Genomic DNA, 23580 nt, shown 5'->3' on the forward strand with positions numbered 1-23580 from the left:
TTGTAAATAAGTCATCACACAGAAGGTCAACATTTGTATTTGCTGTAGGTGCTCAGTTCGAGGATGAAATTTGGGCCTTGCCTCAAATATACTGCCTGCTTTTAAGTATACTAACTGTCCAAATGCACTTTCCACCCAGCGTTCCCTTTGGAGATGATGGAATTGAAAGGGCTTGTCATCCCATGGAACCATGCCTGCCTCATATGTTACCCTCTTGGTTGTGGTGGTGGTGTTTGTCCAGAAGACTGTGTAATGAGGATTGCAGGCCCTAACAAGATGACCCCCTTAAAAAAAAAAAAACTGCTGTTCGGGGATGGATGCTTGAAGCTCACGGTGGCAGGTAGACTTACATATGGCAGCTGTAGTATTGATTGAACGCTGCAGGAAGTATTGACAAGCTATCACTAATCGTGGCTCTTTTAGGACAAGTCCCAGCGTTCGCGACTCATTTATGAGCGAGGCTGCCTGCAGGTTGGGGAAGAGTGGTTAGAGGTGAACCTGGTTCCCTTGTCGGGAGCACTCTTAGTTGTTGCCTTTGCTCAGGTTAGTGGGCCACGTGGCTTCTATTGAAAACTTGAAGTCTTGTTCCTGGATTTACTTTATTTAGTGTCCCCTGTGTCTTTCTGGTCATATTAAGAATATTTTTTTAATATCTTGTAGCCACTAGTACAGTGGAACCCTGCTGATACATTCGTATCATACGTATTTTCGTGGTCCCAACCTAAATTCAATTGACTCCCATGTATTGTATTATGTACCACTTTGATACATCGCCATTCTGTAGTGTTGCTGCATCTTACCTTATGGTTGAATGCAGCACTCGCATAAATTTACTGATGCAGCCATCTGTTATGTTGCAACATGTGACCAAACTTTGCAATATGCAACCGAAGTTGCACAAGCCAGGTGCTGCACAAGCATATCACGAGAAAATGTGCGCAGAGCAATTGGCGAAGCACCCGAAGGAGTGTGCATTGGTCAAAACCTACCAGGAACCACACACACTGGGCCAAATCTGCTGAGTGCAGGGCTACAAGCCGGCAAGAGTTATTATATACATTGCAGAATTGCCGGTTTGCTTTAGGCAGCTTCTCTGCAATAGAGCTGTGTTATGCAATGAAGCATACACAAACTATTTCGGTGAAGCATATCGAGTTGAAAGAGGCCACTGTCACAAAACATCGTACGTGTGCCTTAATTACTCATGATGATGAGCAAAATGAGAACAAGGTTCTCGTTTTCCTTATCGTCTTGAATTTCCACCTCCTGTATTTCCTGTGTTTTTCCTTAATTATGCATACTTACATGTGCCATCCCCAGTCACTTTACGAGCACCGGGACATCTAATAACTGTATTGGCAGTTTTTCAGCACAGTTTCTGCCATTGCTATGGCACTTTTCGACCTTCCTCACTGTCACATTTTCCCAGCTGCTACATTCTGTTCCTGCAGTTCTTTGAAAAACGGATCAATGGGGTTATACTGTATGACGGGTGCAACACATTTCTTTGCTTGATAGAAACATAGTCCTGAATTTATGTTTTCATATTGACATAGATTTTTTAATTGTGCATATTTGTCTTCAAGCTGACATAAATGTTTCTTGCTACCTGCACCACATACAGTGAAACCCTGATATAGTGAATACAGTCGCCGACCGATTTTCCGGACTCCGAAAATTCGGACATGCCCGATTATTCGGTCAGCCTCGCGGCACCGCCATTCTTCCCATAGACCATAATGTATAACAACTGCCGAAAGTTCGGACACCTTGCAACCTCTCGTCTGATTTTTCGGACACTCCTTGAGCCAACTCGGTCGAGAGCACCATGCACCGACTCTGATCGGTGCATGGTTCGACTTGCTGAGCGCCATTTTTGTTTTGCACGGAGCTTCCTTGCTGCCCCACGAAGTGGCGCTACTGGAAATCCCCGCTCATCATCATCGTTTCTGCCTGGTTAAATAGTGGCTCTGCAGCAGTTCCGGTTTCAGCTTAGTAAGCCATATCAAGACAATCCAGCAGCTGATTTGTTTCTTCGCGCAAGACGCTGCGATCAGGCCGCGTTTTTCGTTTGTGCGACTGGTGTCGGCACGGTGGTGTTTGCTTTGTGTGCTGTGTCGAGGTTTCGGTGAACCAACGCGGCATACGTAAACATCGCGTCAAGGGTCTAATGGCGCCGACAGTGCCCGCGCAGACTGCGCTGGGGAATGCCGGCAAGCGGGTGCCGGGAGGCAGACTTGTCGCCTTCCGATGTGCTCCCTACTGACGCGGAAAATGTTCTGCCGAGACCTGCGCAGTGGTTGCATTGCGATTCCGGACACCGTCTCATTTGACAGTTTCATAGGTGCTGACATGCGCAGAACTCGACGACGGCGAGATCATTCATCAGGTTTCTGCTGCACCGTCGGACGACGACTCCGAGTTGGAAGATGACGCACCATGTGCTACGCTGCCGTCGCATGCGGAGCCTGTACAAGCAGTGACTGTGCTTTCAGCCGCTAATAGTGACCGTACGACCCTCTCCGAGATTCAGGCTTATCTGATTGCGCGTAAACGGAACAGCGTGCAACGGCGCATTCACGATTTCTTCCAAGCCTACTGCCGAGTCCGAATAAGTGCGTGGAAATAAAGGATTTAATTTTTTTTCTTAATCTGTTTTTTCGGACACCTGTTTATTCGGACATTTTCGCAGTCCCCGTGAGGTCCGAATAAACGGTCGGCGACTGTATAATGGGATTGCAAAAAACATTTAAGTTCCGTTTCAAATTAAATTCACAGTTGCTGTGTAACAGCGAGCAACAGGGCTGGTGTGGATTGGAATTGCAGCCATGCCTGGATATCTGGTGACAATTGTACTAGTTGCATGCGTAATGATTCACTGTCTCATACAAGTAGTAGATGCATTTGGGATTGCAAATTTGTTATATTGAGGTGCCACTAAACATACACAATTAAACTTTTGCTCAAAATATTGAAATATTTTCTGTTTTGAAGTACTGAAATATATTAACATTATACAGTGATAAGCTATTGGCTGGGGATTTTCCAAATGTTTCTTAATCTCACAAATTTAATACAGTCAAACCCACTTATAACGATGCTGGTTTTAACAATACAGTCGCCAAGCAATTTTCCGCACCTCGCGGGGACCAAAAAATAATCTGCAAAATCGAAGTCTAAAAACTCGTTCAGCCAAAAAAATTGAATTTGTTAGGCTTAGAACGGCTTAAAAAATCTCTAATAATGCCCTGCCTCATCCTGTGCTTGGAGGCGATCAAATTTGCTTGGATTTGCACAAGAGTGATGTAGTCTCCATATACAGTTTGACAAGAACGTCACCGCATTGGATATCTGCGGTCTCCCTTGCCAGAGATCACCATGGAAATGAAGAAATGAGCCACGTTCCTTTGCACCACTTCACTCTCAAAGGCTCACAAGGTGGTGCCAATCACACAAATGCGAAGTCGTATGAACACAAACAAAGATGCGACATAGTCTCTGAGACACACCTGCTCTACGGACACACCACATGCAAATAGCAACCAACACTTTAAAGATAAATAAATAATAATGGATCCTGCATTAAGTGATTATGACGATGGTGCTGACTGAAAAAAGAAATAAGCAAGAAAAGATGCCGGCCCTTGTAGCGTTTTGTCAGCCAAAGAAGAGTGGCCATGGCCTCTGAGACTAGAAAATGTCGCGTGCTTTCTATTGAAATCGCGCACATTCCAATCTTGAAGGCTATAGAGCAGGCCACTGGAAACCAAGCCAGCGGAAATCCAACATGGCGGCCCTAAAGATCGGGTAGCGTGGCTCGGAACGAGTGATTTAGTCTGGAAAATCTGAACTTTGGGGCCTGAATTTGTGCGACAAATCATTCGCAAAAATGCATTAGCTCTGTGGAAACCCTGACAGTGCATTTATGAAGTCCGGAATATCCGTCAAGTTCAAAAAATCCATCGGCAACTGTATATCAGTTATAGCAATGAGAAGCAGCTGCACCGTCAACTTCTGTATGTTTTCTATGGCTTAGTACACTGCCCCCATGCTGCATTATCGGTTATAAAGATGAGGTCTGGCTACCGAGTGTCTGCATAAAGGTAATGGAATGTGAAATCCTTGAAAAGAAAGAGGAATTGAAAACTGCTGCGTGGTTTTCCCACCTTCTCTGCTTTGCCAGCCTTGCGCGTATCTGTTCTGTTGTGCTTCCATCGCTCCAAACACTAATCGGCTGTGCACACAGCTTTACGCCATGCCACCCTCCGAAACACGAATTGACCGCGCCAACTTTGCTGACAGCGCTGGGCCATTGCTTGGCGCTGCTCCCAGATTGCTCGCTGACCCCTCATGCTGTGCACACTGTGCAGTTCTGCCAACGGATTAAGCTGCTCGTGCTAGTCTTTGTTGGTTTCGTTGAAGTCGTTCCTGGACACGTGGTTTTGCTGCCTTGTTTGGCTCGCCGCCGAAATGGAAGATGGCTTATCCGCCCACTGTTCGTCGGCAATGCACAACGTTTACGGTGAAAAGAAAGCGTGCTGCTATAGATTTGGAAATGAAGTGCTTCTAACCAATAAGGTGATTGTCACGAACATGCTTGCATCGGATAGCAACAGTGGCAGTGATGGTGACGACGGCAGCAATGGCTTGGTAGGGCAGGCTACCTCAGCGTTGTCCTCGCAGGAGGCCCTGGGGTTGATGCAGTCCCCCTGGGGGCTTCGTTTTCACGAGGGACCTTCCACTGCCCTACGCAGAGCACCTGGATTCCTTGGAGAAAGATGTTTGCAAGTTTTGCGTTAAGCAAGAAAAGCTGACGGATGTGGAGTTTTCTCGTGCAAGCCAGCATGGCGAGATGCTTGTGGCGATCTTGCTCCAGCATTTCTGCTGGATTTCTCAAACTGAGAGGCTGCTGCGGCAACCTGCTCGCATTTTTCTGAGGCCCCTTTTCAAGCCACCAAAGCGATGCCTCGGCGGAGTTGGCATGTCACTTGCCGCCCGTGATCCTGCTTTGCAGTCATAGCAGTGCCATTCTTGAATGCCGGCAGCTGGGGCTTGTTACACGTGATCTGAGTGCTCGGGAAGCTGAGTTAAACAGTTAAACGACTAAGCGGAATTGACAGCCAGATGGAAGAAGGTGGTAGGGAGGGGATCTGGCCTCCCTGTCATTATAGGTTTCTCACAACAGTCCTGCTATCCTACATTCTGATTTTTTTTTTTTTTTGCATTCTGGTTATAACAATTATCGGTTATAGCAGTGGAATTTTCAGGGTGCCTGAATATTGTTATAAGTGGGTTCGACTTGGTAACTTTGCAGTAATGAGGTGTCATTTTATTGCTTTGAACAGTACAGTGCTTGGACATAAGACAGATGTAACTTTGAAGTGGCACAATTCACTATGGCAGCTTGCACAGCTAGCTGAAGCTAGTTCTGAGAGCTGTTGAGCAACAAGGTCAATGATGAGAGCAAAAAATGTTTAGCATTGTGCCATGCTTTTCGATGGACCGTTGTGTAGGGGTCTTTATAAAAGCTAGGCATTGCCAGAGAAATGCCGGAGCTTCAGACTACACAAGCTATGATAGGGTCAGATCACACTGAGTGTTCTTTGCATAACATGTGCTAATTACATTAGCATAAAGCTTGTGCTAGTGCAATGTGTTCCAGTGAGGAAACGAAATGTGTACTCTCTTGTTAGTCTGCAATCATAAATGAGAACATGCTTGTACCATAAGCATTCAAAAAATTTACATTTTTACCATGGTGGCGCTGCTTTGCTTCTCCAGTTCTAATGTATGAATTGCTGTATACAGCCTACAGTAAAAGCTCATTAATTCAAATTCCGCAGGAATGCTGCAAAAATCCGAATTGTACAAAATTCAAACTAATGAAAGTCAGAAAATATTGCTCGGTTAAGGCGTCCTTAAAGTCCGACGTATTGTGAGCGTGCATACTTAGCCGCAGCCAATGCAGTGCAACGTGCCTGACGTCGATATGGCTCTTGCTCCATCCGCACGTTTGTCGCGCTGACTGCGCCGACCCACAATGCATGGCACGGAGAATAAAGGTGGCCATGCCGCTTCACCGACAGTTGGAGACAGCCGTCCAAAGCGGCGAGCGGGTTGCAGATCGTCGTGTGCATGTTTAGAAGAGAGCAGCCGACGATGCGGTGGCATGTCGGCTGGCGCAGCACAAGCCCCGTAGCGTGACTGGCCACAAGTGATACACGCCGAAAACGTTGACTATAAACGTGCCTTTGCGCCGCCGAGAGAAGTGGTTCATGTTGAGAAAGGAAAGGTTGGCGTTATCGTCTGCGGCTCTTGAGGGCGCACGGCTCAGCGCCAACAGGGGAGGTGAAAGCGGGAGGAAAGGAGGTAGAGGAGGAGAAGCGCTGCCAATGCTCGCCGCAGGAACAAGAGCTGCACTCTAAAATGCACTCGCAAAACGCACCACAACCTGCTGCGACGTTGGTCTCAGCAGTACTCTCATAGCAGCACCAACTGCACGCTGCTGAGTCCCACTTTACATATAGACAGTTTTTTCGTAGGTGCCACCATATTGTGAATGCAGTGGCGCCGCCTATGAGCAGCGCCATACTGGCTTGGGTGAAAGCAATCTTTTGCATGGCAGGTATACGCTCGGCGGTAGGTTCTGGCGCTTGTTTTCGCGGTCGTGCGGTCTGTTTAGTATGACATGCGTCTTCTACATGGTAAACGGTTCTGTGAGACGTGCTGAAGTGGTTTAAGGCGTCATGGCCGGAATTTCTGCTGAGCATTGAGGTGGACGGAACACGCAGCGCGATGTATGCGCGCATATTTGAGCCTACAATCAGCCTCGGATATCAGTTGTGTATTGCCGAATGTTCCAATCACTAATGTGGCCTTATTGCAGTATTATCCTCTATTTCTAAGCTGCGGTATAGGAGCCATGAAACATAGGCGACGATCGTAACAGTGTGGGTACCCTTCTGCTACGATAGGAGCTGTGCTGTTATACTTAGACAAGCATTCAAACTGTTCGCTGCAGGTTACATTGCGTGACCACTTGGTTGGATGGATGAGGTTTCCACCCATGAATAAAATAGTTTTGGCTAGTAATAGCAGCCTACCTTACAGTCTGAATTAAGCTTGTCCAGCAAAGCGATCGTTTACGAACTGCGCGAGCGTCCTAAGCAGTAGTAGGTGCTGGATTACAGATATCTTTGTTCTATATAGCGCATGGTCCAAGCATACGGCATCAGCGGTTATATATTTATAAACGTTGTGCGGCGTTAGCCCGTTTTCTCTTGCTTTTTAGAGAAAGAGGAGGATAACCGAATTTTTTTTTTCGGTTGTGTTCGTTCAGTTCTCTACGACGCACTCACACGTATTACGGAAATTTCGCACTCAAAAATAGCCATCGCATTCTTTCTATGCGAACTCTCATATATTATGGCTGTACACAGGCCAAAAAGGCAATGCCGAAGCACACAGCTTATATCTGTATCGTGCTGGCTCACCAACCGCAGTGATCGCTGTGTTGAGCAGCGCCATGGGCCTCATGCAGCAAGGCTAGCGTAGACATATGGTAATTTCAAGCATACTAGATTTGAAATGTGTGAGAACGATGCCAGTGTATCACAACTATTTGATAGCGCCTGCCGCTCAGATGTTTCTTGGTTGCCTTAGGTTGGCCGTGCACGAGCATGCGCTCTTATGTCTTATGTTTTACTCCCTACGCCAATCGATCAGACAGTGAGCTGATTTACCATTTAATGCTGGTAATACAGAGACGCCGGTTTTCTTTGTTGAATTAAAATCGATATAAGCAAAATAGTAAACAACACATACACGCACCACGGCTGATTATGTGCGTCACATTTTTGCTCCCCCAAAACATATTTCTGCCTACAGTAGTTACCGATGCACCGAAAGGCTTCCCTGATGACCTTATATGAACGAACATGGCGTAAATTTCACCAAGTAAGATCTAAAACATCTCGAAATCGTTCCGCAGCACGCGACAGCAATACTTCCAAGCAGCGCCACGCCGGATCAGCCAAGCCAGCGAGGAGGAAAGGCACTCCGCGCGCCCTATCCTCCTCGCCCGATGAAACGGTCTATAGGTGGCGTCCAAACACTTATCACAGCAATGCTTTCCTTTGAGTAACAGCCATGAATCCTATGTTTTTTGGTACTTCGATCACCAATAAAAGTCATGGCTGCCATGTTTCAAACAGTACCTAGTGCCATTTCTCGGCAGAACACCGCGTTGAGAAAGCGCATAGCCTCCAATACGTAACATAAAAAGAAAGAAAAAAATATTAAATACGCAGCGCCGTGTCTACGTTTTTATCTTGAAGGTCTTGAGAGAGGGAGAGAACCGACCTGCAAAAGAGACGTTGGCAGTGCCTGGTCAGGCGCAAATGCGTCTCTCTTTAATCAGGCCTAAACAAAGGGCTGCAGATGGAAAGAGCAAAGCTGCGCAGTCTGCGTGGCTACACCACCATCGCCGACGTGCTCCCGTGCACTGGCACTCTCTCCATCCACAATGGCACGGAGTTCGAATTATCAGTGGTGGTGCGGATTTTAGTGTGAATTAGCGGGATGGGTTACATATTGGTTTCAATATGTTGTTGGACAGACCGCTGCTTCAAATTATCCGAAAGTTAGAATTAACAAGTTGTGAATTAATGAGCTTTTAGTGTACAACATGAGCATTTGGCGTGCATAAGAGCATTCTGCTATCAGTTCTCTGGTGGAGTGTCCCTGCAACTTTGCTCCTTTATCTCTTGTATCCTGTAAAATACGAAGAAGCATGAAGTGAGACTAAGTTTGGTGACCACTGCAGCAAGTCATATGGCAGATCAGAGGTCTGTTATCCCACGTAATCACCCAAGTCACTTTGACATCGTTTAGGGCCCACAAGATCATGCTGGGATAGGCACTGATATTGAGCTGGTTGCATTAATGAATAACATACAAATTATTTGTCATGCAGTGGAGAAACTGAGGCTCCGCATTTATGCTTAAGTTCCTATTCCTACTCCTTATTCCTATTATATGCACACACACTTACAAAGAAAAGTTTTCTCAATACTCCTTCAAGAAACTGCACTTCAATTTTCAGACCAAACAGAAAGGTTAAAGATGTAATGCTTTGGTGTAAAATGATTGATACATGGTTGATGTTTTATTAAAGCACCAGCTTATGTGCTTTGGTCGAGACAAAATGGAAAAGTAGTCGTCTCATGATATTTTATATAATTTACGTCTTCAGTAAGAACGTTGCACTTTGCTTTTGCTCATGTCCTGATTTACTCTGACGTGTAAACTACTTTGTAGAGATTTCACGAAGCACGAAACTTAATATATTTTTTTAATGTAAATGTTATATTTGATGTTTACGTTTGAAATTAGTAGCCTTTGCAACAAATAGTTATTTTAAAAAATGTTGGACAGCTAGACCTGTAAGTCTCTTCATTTTAAAATGCCACAGCCTTGATATCAGTAAGTCAGTGCCATTTGGATCAGTAACAGTAACAGAACCAGAGGAAGGATAAGGCCAGAATGCACAAACCTTAGGCTACAGTCTGACAGAACCTGAAATAGTTTGTAAAGTTTTGTACAAGGTCACAGGCGGTGTCACTTTCATCAAGAGCTCCTTTCTTTCCCTCCCCTCACCTGCAGATTCTGGGCATATGTTTTGCCCAAAATTTACGGGCAGACATCTTCGCCCAGAAGGCGAAGTGGCACTGACATCCGCTGCACACCTGGGCCAAGATAGCCAGCCGAAGGTTTCAGGGCCCAGAGTGGCGCCACTGACTGGCCCCACACCCGCAGCTGCTGCCACCAGTGCTGACAGCATCTGGAGCAGCCAGCATGAGCAGCAACAGCACAGACGCAACCACCAGGTGGCTCTCATCACCCTCTTCTGAGAGTCCAAGCACATTACCTTCTTGGAAGCTAGTGGCAACAAAGCGTGTTGTTGGCCTATGCTATCTTAACTTGCAACTGACCAGTGTTCGACGTACTGTCATCAACAAGATTGTAAAAACTGGCATCGTGGGACTGAGTGGTGGGTAAGGTTAATGTCAGGCTCAAGGCAGTAAGGACGTCTTGAGGCTTGGACATTTGAGCACGAGGTTTGACAAGCGCATCTTGCATTGTGCAACTTTGTGTATTTTTCCATGTTTGGTAGACTGTCATATAGTGTGTAAATTTTGTATCTTGCAATTTTCTAGTGGTTGGGACTGAAAGAATGCTACCCTCCTATTGCTTGTTGTTTGGTGCAAGAACTGATGTGGAATAGCACAAGATGCACCATTTCATCATGCAGCAGCTGTCACAAGGTGTCTTTTACAGCTATTCTAAAAGGTGTGAAGCCTGGCAGGTACATTTCCTTCCACATTTGCTGCAACAGAAGGTATCTGTTCTTAATGTTTCTGAATTCTGTGAGACAGCAGTGTGACAAATTCACTTGTGTGTTTAATGGAGATTATTCTCTGTTCACAGTCGTGAAGGTCATTTTAGGCTTAATATTCTAACGGGAATAGGCAAACAAACTTTCTCAGTCTGATACTTCTCAAGGACTTTTGACATGAAATAGTACCTTCTTCTGCCATGTCATTTTAATGCAGATACACTGGCTATCTATAATTTCAATGTACATTCCAGCACTTTTACAATACTTTAAGAGAAATTGACCAGGCCTAGAGGATATATTTAGTGAACAATGAACATGGTACAGGAAATGGCCATGAGGTTTACAGTGACAGTGAATTTAGTATCTCATTTCAATCAGTGTTCATGAAAGTGTTGTTTCCATGGACTCTTTGTAGTTTGTTGTGTTGCATGTTAGTGGTGCACTGTCTACTTGTAATTTTGTGGCTTTCGGCTGCTTCGTGAAGACATTAGATAGCTAGGTGGAGGCTTAAACCTCCCTAAATTTTGAACATATTAACATTGCCATGTCTTGCATCCATATTTTTTGTGTGTGTGTGGGAAAGAAGGTATGGCCATGCACTTCAGATGTGTTAACACAAGGCAGCACATCTTAATCTGGTGGCTGTTCCGACTACACTGGCATGGTATCTCTTTTTTTTTTTTTTTTTTTTTTTTTTTTTTTTTTTTTTTGCTGTTGACAGTGTGCACTATGCTTACACAGTACGGGGAAGGACTGTCGTACTTCATACATTGTGAATTTCTAAATAGTGATACAAGTGGTAATGTATGTATATCTTGCATTTTAAGCATGCTGAAAGTCATTAGTTGAAGACACCTTAGGCTTTTGCCTGGGCTTGCTTACTTTCAAATACTCATGGTTGTTTCAGCCAACTGCGGATATGATGCTGGTTTACATGTTATGGATTCTTGTAGTGTAACTGTCAGGTTGTTTCATGGTGTGATGGCAGAACCATGTTATGGATTCTTGTAGTGTAACTGTCAGGTTGTTTCATGGTGTGATGGCAGAACCTGTGCTACAACAGGTGTACGTATCGGTTCTGCCATTAAGGTATTTGCACTCAGCTCAGGCTTTTATGGTGGCTGACTGTTGTGTTCATATTTTGCATATGAAGAAATGTGCACTAGTATTTTACATGTGGCAAAGAGGTCGCAGTTTTTATGCTGCGCTATTGTGGCCAGATACTGCTACTACACAATAGAAATTGGGAATCGTTTAAGTTCTCGCCTGGTATCATTTTGTTGAGAAACTACAACTGATCCTGCAATAATATGAATGGAAGGAAAATCTTGATGCACATGTCTTCCATTGCGTCCATTCGAACAAATGTGTTCCCTTAACACCAAGGATTTTTGTGTGTAGACTGTTAAAAAAAATTTTTTTTTTCTTTAGCTTTATGTGTGACAGGCTGTCTTTACGACCTGAACACATTAAGGTCACCATTATGGGTCTCTTGACTAGCAGCTTGTATGCAAAAGTTCTGTCATGTGCACTAGTATCAGGTGTGTTCATTTTATGTCAGCGAGACATTGATTCCTGTGACTTCAGCAGTGACTTCATAAGTATGCTTTGGGCTAGGAGTTGCCCCCTTGGATGTATGTTTTTTTGGGCAGTTGTCCCTATGACAGACAGAATATATTGCAGCAAGCAAAAGCTAGGGGGCACTATTTCACTTCATTTTTCTGCACATTCACTTAAGTTGCTAGCATCACCCAGTTGTAGCTTTGTCTGTTTAGCTGTGCCCACCTGTGATTTTTTGTTCTCAGTCCACATAAGTTATCCTGCTGCATGTTCACTGCCCATTATTGTGGCAGGTTCAGCATCAGTGGGCAGGTGTGGTTTTTGCTCAAAAATGACTGTTTCTTTAACTTTCCAATTTGTGTAAGGGTCCAATTGGCGCAAAGTCTGTGGTGCACAACCAGACGTGTCATTTCTTCCTGCAAGGCAATGCATCACCAAAGCTTTTTTCCTTGCATTGTCGTCTGAATTCCTTGCTTGGAAGTTTTCTGCCACTGCTGATTGTCTTAAAGAAAGCTTTGCTGAAGGTGTTTTTTTTTATATTAAACTTACAATAATGGGTTAAATCATGTTGCATGTTTATATTCAGAGTTTAAACATGATCCTTGTGCAGAACAAGCTAACATGGAGCATTTTAATCACTGCCGACTTAAGCTCTCAATATTAAGTAGTAAGGAAGAATATGTATGATATACATATAGGTGTAGATGTGAGCTAGCTTTGTGACCTTTATTGTAACATCAAGAGAACTTGATGTATACTCCAGCATGTCAGTCTCAATGTACAGTTTTGCCAGTTTGTGACAGTCCTGTGTGACAGTGTTTGGTTCATGTAGTCTGTATTTAGCTGAGCACCTGCATCAGGCCTTAAATGATTATATCGCACTGTTGGCAAACGCTGCTAATATTTGTGACTCATTTGCAGGCTTACAGCCTTGGAAGGTGCATACACTGGTACTGGTGTTCTGCAGAGTTAGCACTCTAGTTGGCATCTGTATGAAGTGTGGCTGCAGCAATGGGGATTTTTCAGCCACTTGCCCTTTTTCAAGTCGCATGGGGCTACAGTAGCAATTGTGTATTTTAGATTACATATATATATATATACAGCACTTTGCATCAAATTGCTCTTTAGAAAAATGATGGGGAGCTCTGTAGATGAAGTTGATCTATTTGAATTTTGGGAGCTCTAGTGCCCCCCTTTTTTTCTGAATCTTTTTTTATGATTGCTTGTGTGAAGTTTTTCTGAATTGTGCAGACTTTGTCCTGCACATGCAACTGTGCTCAGTGTACATAAAACACAATGTGTACTCATCTTGTTTGTATGCCTGCTCTATTTATTTGTGAATAGAGTTCTATATGGGAAGTTGACAAAGGATGTCTGCCATCTGCACTGTCACTAGTCATGTAGAATCATATATTACCCACAAATGCGACTTACGATTGTCAACAATAAACAGTGTCCTTTGAAGTTTGAAATAAGCGTTTATGGCTTTTTGAGTGAGACTGCATAAAGCTTGTTTGTAACAGCCATCAATCGGCAAAAATAATCTGGTTTATCACTACATGTTGGCAACAGGAATGCATTCATGCAAGCAGCAGTAGCATTTGGTGCTGCTGCTGCCTGCAGCAGTTGATATGAGACAATAATGGGCTGATGACCTCAGCCCGGTGTCTTGCATGTGATGCTTTTTTGTAGTCTCTTAACCCTTAAGTAGAAAGACCGTCTTCTTGCAATATCTTGATGGAACTGTAGGTGATGGTCTGAAGACACAGAATGGACATGCTGAAGTTGGCAATTCTGCCCTGCTTCATTTTAATTTGCCATTGCAGACCTCTGCTTGGCTGACCTCTGCATATTGTACTCAAATTGATGACCTCTCTTCCACATAGGAGACCCATTGCTGCCTTTCTATCAACATTTCAATTTTTGCTGCTGCGAGTGTTTGCAACTGTAGGGAGTCTAGAACACTGCCAGAGGCACCTGCTTCTCCTCCTGCAGTATCTACAGTATAACTGCCAATGTAATGGCACTTCACCCCTGTTGTGCAGACCATACTATCTATCATGCGACTTATAAAAAATTTTATCCCATATTAAAGAAAAAAATTTAAAATTAAGGTTCAACCAATGCGATGGAGCTTTCTTCACTGGTCAAAAACATCACAAAGGTTTTATCCTATTTTTTCGTTAAAATAGATGACCCGGTATACACAGGCAGTCGCCTGTAAAACTGCAGATGCCTCTATATCCGACTGCACCAAAAGTGTACACTATAAACACTTACGGAGACTAGTCGTCTAAATAGTACAGTGAATAAAGTACTGGTGCATGTGATATGCAGGACGACCTCAGTTGGAGAACTTTGCTCGATAGTTAGAGATTGTGAGGTGATGGATACAGGATGCCTGCGAAAATGTTCAGATAGTCGAACTTAGATATAACGAACATGAATACACGAATACATTTTGCATTTGGTTGGTCACATTTCATTTCAAGGGAGTGTTGTCCTGTAATGAATATGCAAATGCGAGATTCTTGTTTGCACGCGACTCAAGATATGTATTCTGGCAGCGAAAAAGTAAAATGAAGTCGCCGATAGATTTTTCGTACCTGTGATTCGGACTTCCCCACGATGCTGTACTTTCCCCTAGAACCAATTATATAACGGCAACCGAAATTTCGGACACCGCACGGTGTACTGTTTTAATGTTTCCATCCAAGCGTGCAATGCTGCAAACATGGCGGCCGTGAACAAAGTTGCATCCTCGTCGACTGGGCACCAAAGTGCACCTTCAGTTGCCGACGAAGTGGCGCTGGTTAGGCCTAATGGCCTAGGCACTGCAACTGTGACGAAAATTTGCCGGCAGCCGGTGAAATGGCTGGCGAAAAGTCGCGAGAACATCGCTGTCATTATGTCTGTACTCGTAGACATCATAGGCGATCGATAGTCTACGGGCTAGACTTATGGCCGTTGTAGCGGAGTTTGGGACCGCGTGCAGCCCATTCAAACTTGCATGGGACATTTTCCACTCACGTGCTATGCGTTCTGGCCAGCAGCTTGCCTTGGACAATGCCGGTGTGCCATCGTGCCGATCCCGTGGCAAGGTTTGGGACCCTGGCACGGTTATGGACCTTAGCACGGTGCAAGGCGCGTGTACGTAATTTAGTGTTGGCACGTCGTGTGTGGGGACAGCAAGCCGCCAATGGGCCATCAAAATCTGCTGGAGGCCACATAGACCCGAGTGCGATTATTTTCCGGCGATATTAGCGTGCATGCTTGTAACGAATATGGAATATGACGAAGGCATTTTAATGCCAGATTTAACTCGTAACAAGGCTCGACTGCGTACAGGACACGGGTAAATTCCTGTGTTCGTGCCTTGCTTTGATGCATTGCTTAACTTCTACTACAAAGGTAGAGGCCCGTGTAAGTTCATTGGCTCAAAAATTTGTTGAATACTATCTGCTTCTTGCACAACACTATTGCATCCGTGTTTGTTTTGGCTTGTTATGTTTTACGTTGTCACGACCACCGCCATGTCAGGTGCTGGCGGAATCGATAAAACCGCCATCACATGGCATTGCTGCGCATGCTTGCAAGCATGTGCGATATGCAGCAGATGTACTTTTTGTGGAGGACTCCTCAAGTATTGTTACGCACTTTCTACACACGCAACGATCACTTATTTTGCAGTCATTGCAGGCAACGATTTAAGACTCTGCTCGGCAAGGCCGTAGACATGGCAGGCTCAAGCCCTCTTATTGTCGCAGGGGACTTTAATGCCCCGCTTCATGTCTGGGGTCATAAATATGATACCAATAAGCATCTCTGGCAGAAAGCATCTCTGGCAGAATGCCATGGATCTGGACCTGACGCTGATCACTGACCCTAACTTTCCAACCCGAATCGGGACTTCCACGTGTAGAGACTCTACCCCTGATCTCATCTTCATCAAAAACGTGACTGAGGCTAAATGGAATAACTTGGCTGAGAACCTTGGTAGTGACCACTATATTTGTGAGGCCCAGCTTCCTATCGTGAGTAAAAAACCGCGAATTCTCATACACGGACTGGGATAAATTCCGCAAGCTTCGGGAGGAGAGGCCCCCCTCAGATTCCCGACCTACCATAGAGCAATGGATGGTTCAGGTCCAAGAGGACGTTCGGCGTGCAACCTCTAAGGTCTGCACCGACCTTCCTGTTGAGAAAATGGATAACAGGTTAGCCCATCTGTTAGAGGCCACACGGTCCATTCTCAACAGATGGAAGTGTCAACGACTTAATCGTAGGCTACGCAAAAAGATGTCTGATATTAACAAACACATTGAGGAGCATTGTGTAACCCTCTCTACACAGCAGTGGGACGAGGCTTGCAATTCGATAGACTGCCAAATGCGCAATGGTAAAACTTGGAGCTTGCTTAAGCATCTGCTTAACAAGACCAATACCAAGTCTAATCAGAGGCATGTCATTGGTAGAACCATACATGAGGCCGCATGAATGACCTCTGAGGACGAATTAATCCGCACACTTGCTAACAAATATCTCCCAGTCGGCTCAGGGCGGTCTCCTCTACATCTCGATTACCAGGTGCCAGGGCAATTCCTACCTGGATGCGGAGTTTGGCGTTGAGGAGATCCATAGGGTTCTACATGGACTCAATGGTAGATCTGTGCCAGGGCCGGATGGCATCTCCAAGAAGGCGTTGCGAAATCTGGATGACGAATCAATCGCATACCTCACAGAGGAGATTAATGAAGTTTGGAGGAATGGAACCGTCCCATTACCTTGGAAGACTGCTCTCGCAGTACTCATCCCCAAACCTGACAAACACCTAGCGTTGACAACTTGAGGCCCATCTCACTTGCATCCTGTGTGGGTAAGGTAGCGGAGCACGCGGTTCTGAATCGACTCTCCTGGTTCCTGGAGAATAACGACATTTACCCCCATAGTATGATAGGATTCAGACCAGGCCTATCCACACAGGATACCATGAAACTGATTAAGCATGAAATCATAGACAACTGTAGCGACACTCGGGCCGTTTTGGGACTTGATCTTGAGAAGGCTTTTGACAGCGTTCTACATTCGCATATCCTAGCCTCGATATCTCGGCTCAATCTGGGTGAGAGATTTTACAACTACAACTATGTTAGATCGTTCCTCTCGGATAGGAAGGCTAGCTACGCTCCGGGTGGCCGATCTCGAATCACAACTGCTGGAACTTGGCGAGAGGGGCACCCCACAGGGGTCAGTCATTTCCCCCTGTTTATTCAATATAGCCATGGTCGACCTAAGCAGAAAGCTTCTCGAGATTGAAGGCATCAAACACACTATGTATGCTGACGATATAACTATATGGTGCACAGGAGGCAATGACGGTCAGGTTGAGAGAGCCTTACAGGAGGCCATAGACACTATCGAAACCTATCTCGAACCCACCGGTCTCAGATGCTCCCCCTTGAAGTCGGAACTCTTGCTCTATAGTCCCAAGAAACGCGGTCCAAGGCCAAAGGGGTGGACATCGTTAAAAGACAGACATTAACCTATATACAAGAAATGGGGGCCATATACCCGGAGTCGATTCAATGAAGGTCTCGGGCATGATTGTTGAGTCAGGGGGTACAAATGGCAAGACTATACGCAAGCTAATAGCTAAAACTGAAAGTGCTGTTCGTTTAGTTCGGAGGGTATCAAATCGGCATCATGGACTCGAGGGGTATAACCTCATTCGACTAATGCATGCCTTCGTTCTGTGCCACTTTACATACGTGGCAGCCATGCATCGATGGAAACGGGCAGAGCGGGATAAATTGAATGCACAGCTTAGGAAGATTACTAAGCGGGTTCTCGGGTTATCCGTATACACTTGTACAGATACAATGCAGCTTGGCATTCATAACACTCTTGAAGAGATTGCAGAGGCCCAGGAGCGCGCACAGCTAACTCGCCTCACTACAACGAAGGCAGGGAGATCCATCTTACAGGAACTCGGATATCACCCCGGTAGAGTAGCGGAGGAGTTCTCTGACGTTCCTCCGTCGATTCGTGAGAACATTACGGTCGCGCCAATACCTAGGAACATGCACCCCGATCATAATCGCGGTAGGAGGAGGGCAAGGGCGGCCAACCTCCTTAGGCAAATACACAGTGATCAGCGACAGGTCAGCTTTGTGGATGCCGCTTCTTGTAAGGGACGTCGGGCGAGGCTGCGGACGCGGCCGCCCGAGCGCTTACCCACCGGGCACCTCAACCAGACTCTTCCGGCTCAGAGATTAGACAACCGCTTCTGCGGTTCAGGGAAATTCTGGCAGACTATTGCGAACGTCATCGGCTTTTCCCGGTCCCTGCTAAGGGCCTGAGTAAGGCCGATGAACGAACCCTGCGGCGCCTGCAGACAGACACACTGTTGTGTCCTGCAATAGCAAAACATTTTGACCCAAAAGTTGATGGGCGATGCCTTCACTGTGGGGAAGCCTCCGATAACTTTCACGTGGTGTGGGCATGCCAGATGAATCCGTCCCTTCCCCCCAACCCTTCCCCCACTAGAGAGGCATGAGAGGCAGCCCTACTCAATTGCTCGGCGCTGGAGTCTCAAAGGGCTCTAGTCCAACGGGCGCGGGTAGCAGCTTCGTCCAGTGGGGTCCCAGACTAAGGACTCCACCTATGTAAAGGGCCATTTTTGGCCTGCAAACTCTCAATCCGTTGAATAAACGTTTTTCATCATCGGGCGTTCACCATCGTCACTGTTGATGGTCGGCAAGGAATCACCAATGCTGCCTCGGTTCGGATGAGGGACTCCGAAATAGTTGAACAAATGGCTATTGCACTAGCCCTGCTGGATTGCTCACGGGATGTCATCTATAGTGATTCAAGATCTGCAGTAAGAGCATTTGAAAAAGGCACCGTTTCTAAACAGGCCCTCGGACTTCTTGGGGGCAAGGCAATCACGCACCACTTCATTTATTGGTTTCCCGCACATCAGGGTCAGATAAAGGGTGCTCCTCCAAACCTCAACGAGTCGGCTCACGGGGCTGCGCGTGAACTTGCCCACCGCGCTACCCTCGACCAATCGGAAGCCGACTCCCCAGAGAACAGGGACACGCCCTCCACCTACAACGAGATTACTAAACACTACTATCTCAGCCGTAGAACCTACTTTGTTCCTCATCCGCGGCTGAATAGAGCTCAAGCATTAACGCTCCGCTCCGTCTACTACAAACGAATACCTATCCCAATCCGTCGCTCTTACATAAAATCTATCCGGGCACTTACACCAATGCTACCTGCCACGTTTGTGGAGAAATAGCCACGTTAGACCACATGCTCTGGCGGTGTGCCCGGTCACGCTCTATCATCGATAACAGCTCGGCCAGATGTAAGGCGGTTCTCCGCAGCCCTCTTCTGGCTGACCAACTCTGGGCTGTCCAGCAGGCCCACGATGCGGCCGAGAGGCTCGGCCTTCCCGTTCCCACGTGGGAGCGGCCCGCTTCGTGAAGACTCGCGATCTGCAGTACTTCAATAAAGTTTTACCATATCATACCATACCATCCTGACAGATCGTATATAGTTGGAGGGTACGACCACGATCGGGTGACGTAGTCTTCACCGCTCGATTCAGGAGACAACGACGAAGGCGCAGGTGTCGTGAAGACGAAAAACAAGGAAAATATAATTTGCATGGACCTTCACGGTCATAAAGGTCCCGTGCGTAATGGGCAATCGGCGGAGAGTTTCGATGGGAGTTTCATCAGGGAGTAGGCGCGTTCGTTGGGCCGCGACGTCGATGGCCGGATCCTCCCTGTTGCTCGTCTCTGTTGCTCTCCTCTGCTCGAGCCATTTCAGGGGTATTGCTGTGTTTCCGCACAATGGCTATGCGGCACGGTGCATGAGCCTCCGTCGCCTTTAAAGGGAGCCCCCTAAAGGTAGCCTATACAATACTCTACGTGGTGCCGCCGATCCCAGAATGGCCCTGGTATGCGCCGTCGCTTGGACCGGGAATACAGTTCGTCTTACGGTAGGGTCAATGACCCCGCATAAGGAGACTCCAAGACGAAGTCCTTGCTGGTAGTGGTAGCTTCACTGCAAACATTCATGGAATGTGGCACGCCCCACTTGGCAGTCGGAGTAATGAGGCCTTCTCACTATGAAGGGCAATTAGCTCAGATTAGGAAAGATTGATAGCGTTGCCCATCCTGGTCCTGTTCGATTTTTGGCCCGATCATAACGGGAAGTATAGCATGGCTGGGAATGCGAAAGTTTACACGTTCTGGAACTGCATGATAAACGAGAGCGCTTTATAGATAGGTTGCCGATGACAAATCTGAGCTTTCTGCAAAGACGGAATATGGTGGCCACGTACGTTACATTAATTTTGCCAGAAAAGACACTGGTGAAAGCACTGATCAGGGGCTGCTTGCACATATGAAACTGCGGGGACATCAACCATTGCAGGAATGACGACAAAATGGTTTGATTGATTGATTTTCGATGGGATGACTCTTTGGGCTAATACGAGGAAAGTGAATAAAAATTTTCGGGTGTAGAAGGCGCGCTGCGAGCAAAAGTATCCACAACCGGCGTAGTAATCGGGACTCTGGCAGAAGCCAGGAGCGCTGTGTGGCGGTTCTCTAGGCCGCACAGCAGTCGGATCCACCCTTCGTAGCTTGGCTTCTTTTCCTGGAGAATGTGTTTTCTCCGCGGCGTCGCTTGGTGTACCAGATAATCCCACATCACGCAGCTGGGGACGCCACGTGTGCCGTCGTCAGAGTACACATCTTGCTCACTTGCGTCAGCCTGATGTCTCGCGTAAGTGCGCCACTCTTCTAGCACGTCTGGGGTCAGGGCAAAGCTAGACTGCCACCGGAAAAGAAGCACTTGTCCAGCGTGGGGTAAACCAGGAGGCAGAAGGTGGTGGTACGGTGGTACCGCCTGTACAGCGTCTCTCAGGTTTGCGCTTTTGAGCACATGTCTAAATATACGGTAATGGAGAAATTCTCTTTCTCTGCAATCACTGCACTGATTTTGATGAGGTTTGTTGCATCTGAAAGGTAAACTTAATATCTAGGGACTGTGGGAGGAGGATTATTTATTTATGGGTTACTTACTTAAAAAAGAAAATGCGAGGACACCTTAGCACTTATCATGAGTTATGAATGCGAAAGCATTAACGTCCAGTTCAACGCCTTTGAGCAGTCCTTTGAGTAATAAACTACTGTTAAGGTGCGTCAATGTCCTCCTCAAGAACCGCTCCGTGCAGGGTGGAGACAACCGCGTCGTCTGCTACGGCGTGCGCCATTCCAACGCCCACTCCAAGGAACGCGTTGCTGACGCGTGTGTGTATGAGCGGTTTGTAGGCACCACGGGGGCTTTGTGCGGACAAAACTACCGCGGAAAGGCATTAATGCATGTTGATAGTTTCGCAGGTAATATTTTTGATGGTTTTCAGTCAAAGAGCACTATTAAATAAGCTGTCTCACGCTGTCATGTAATGCTGTAGTCTGAAACCGTTTTGAAACGCGTGACGAGCGCTTGTTGGTGTGATAGTTTGTTTACTGCCAAACGGGAACTATGTTGCATGACACCCATTGTATTGTTCTACAGGTGGGAAATAACGCGTTTACTCAAGCATTCGTATAAAGCAATGGACGATTGAATGTCGAACGACCATATTCTATTATTAGGCATTGCTGTTCTTCAGGCAGATTTGCGCGGTGGAGCTCCGTTGCTTGGAAACTAAATCATTATGCCGCAATAATAATGAAATTCCTTCAGAACATGCTGATAGCTAGGGAAGAGAACCAGTCAATAAATGACGAACGATTATTGCCACGAAGTTTTGATCCTAAGTATGCATGTTTTTATTAAGTACTGTCATTTGTCACACGTTTTTGGCAGCACTCATCGGATCAAAGATCATAAACTAGGAAAATGAGAGAGAGAAATGAACTTCATTTAAAGAGAAGACGACGGTGGTCGTCCCCAGGTGGGCGGCGTCCTCAGTCTAAAGGCTCAACCAGACGTACGCGTTCCAATGCGCCCGCACGCGCCGCACCACGCCTGGGCGCGTACGGCGTCAGGCGCGGAGGCTGTTTCGCGTGTCGGCGCGCGGCGGCGTGGAGACCTACAACCGCTAGAATTTTTGCGCCCGCGCCGGAAGCTGCCGCTCGCGTCAGTAGCATGACACACCTCACATGACCACGGCAAGCCAACGTCACTTCCGAAACGACTCTTCGCGCGACGTTCAGGCAAGCCCGGGTCACCCTAGCGTTGTTGCGGGGTTTGCGGAGCTTGCGGGAAACATGGCGGCGGTCCCGGCTGCCCGCTTCGAATTGAATTTGGCGTTGCTTTTGTAAAATGCACTTCGTTCGTAGCAAATGACTGTGTAAACGGCTTTCGCTTAGTCTCAGGCCACTTCGACGACAGAGTATTATGGATAACCTCGTGGTGTTTTCGAGATCGCTTCTCGTTTCGAACGAGTCGAAGCCTAACGAAACAAACATTCGAGATGTCAGCGCCACCTGTCGCTAATGATGCGAAATAGCCGCAACAACGGCATATGGCCTCCGAGATTCGAAGATATCGCCAGTCAACTAAAATGGTAGAAAACGTGCGCTGCTTAGCGTACGCTATATTATAGCGTATAGCGTACGCTATAGTTTCTGACGCTAAACTAAAACTGTCTAATATGTAACACATTGCTTAACGTGGCCGTTAAGCGAAGGCTAGACTGCCTTGAACATGGCAAGCTAGCAGCACTGCGCCGCCGCGACGAGACGCGCGGCTACGCGCGGCCACTCGTGCATCGTTTGGGTGCGCGCCCTCTTCCTCCGTCGGGCGCCACGCGACGTCGAGTCAGCGCGGCGTGTGCGGACGCATTGGAACGCGTACGTCTGGTTGAGCCTTAAGACGCCGTCATCCCTCGCTGCCCGTCGCTCTCTGTCCACCAGTCGAAGCTGGTCCTGAGGGCACGAGCTGGTCAGTAGGTCGTCCCACTGCTCCGGTGTAGGAGCTTTTAATAAATTTCAACAAAGAAAATGGCAATATTACTGTGCAGCTCAACTTGATATATGTAGAAGATTGGAAGGGGAAAAAATGAACACACGGAACAAAATCTATATAAAAAATGGCAACAAAGGTGAAACAAAAGTGTGTGAATTGTGGCTACGTACATTAAAATCCGATTTCGAAGTTCACTGTAGGCTCACTCCTCCACAAGTCTTGTTTGCGTGCCCAAGGTTCCTTCATGGGCTTGAGACGAAAAAGTTGTACTCTTCGCTTCTTAGAAGGACATCCTGCAGACAAATGACTACAGTCGTGGCTATCACGAAGCAGGCTTGTGAGGGCTTCCATTGGGACGTGCTGCCCATCTTCATTCCTTGAGTGATCTCAGCCGCCAAGTGCAGCGTGTCTATGGCCGTGTCATACTTGTCTATGTGGTCGAGCCTCAAGGCAACAGATGGGTGTCGCGAAGACATAAGCGTGTACCACTTGAAGAAACCACGCTGCAATTTAAGCTTCCCGCTCTGAGATCTTTTGCCTTATTGAATATCTAATCGCGGCAGGAGCTTCTCGAAAAAACTGGACAGCGAACCCCACCTTCATCTTGGTAAAATGCCCGCTTG

General features: G+C 46.6%; 1 protein-coding gene across 1 annotated transcript in view; it reads left to right on the forward strand.

Annotated features, from left to right (window-relative positions):
- Tsp26A (Tetraspanin 26A) overlaps window positions 1–13434 on the forward strand; it is a 50405-nt gene extending 36971 nt beyond the window's left edge. The window contains exons 8-9 of the mRNA XM_050195257.3: window positions 424–543; window positions 9664–13434. Of these exons, the coding sequence (XP_050051214.1) occupies window positions 424–543; window positions 9664–9732 (189 nt within the window). The 3' untranslated portion in view covers window positions 9733–13434. The remainder of the gene's footprint in view (window positions 1–423; window positions 544–9663) is intronic.
- The last annotated feature ends 10146 nt before the right edge of the window (window positions 13435–23580 follow it).

Source organism: Dermacentor andersoni, chromosome 1, assembly GCF_023375885.2.
Source record: "Dermacentor andersoni chromosome 1, qqDerAnde1_hic_scaffold, whole genome shotgun sequence".
NCBI classification, from domain to species: Eukaryota; Metazoa; Arthropoda; class Arachnida; order Ixodida; family Ixodidae; genus Dermacentor; species Dermacentor andersoni.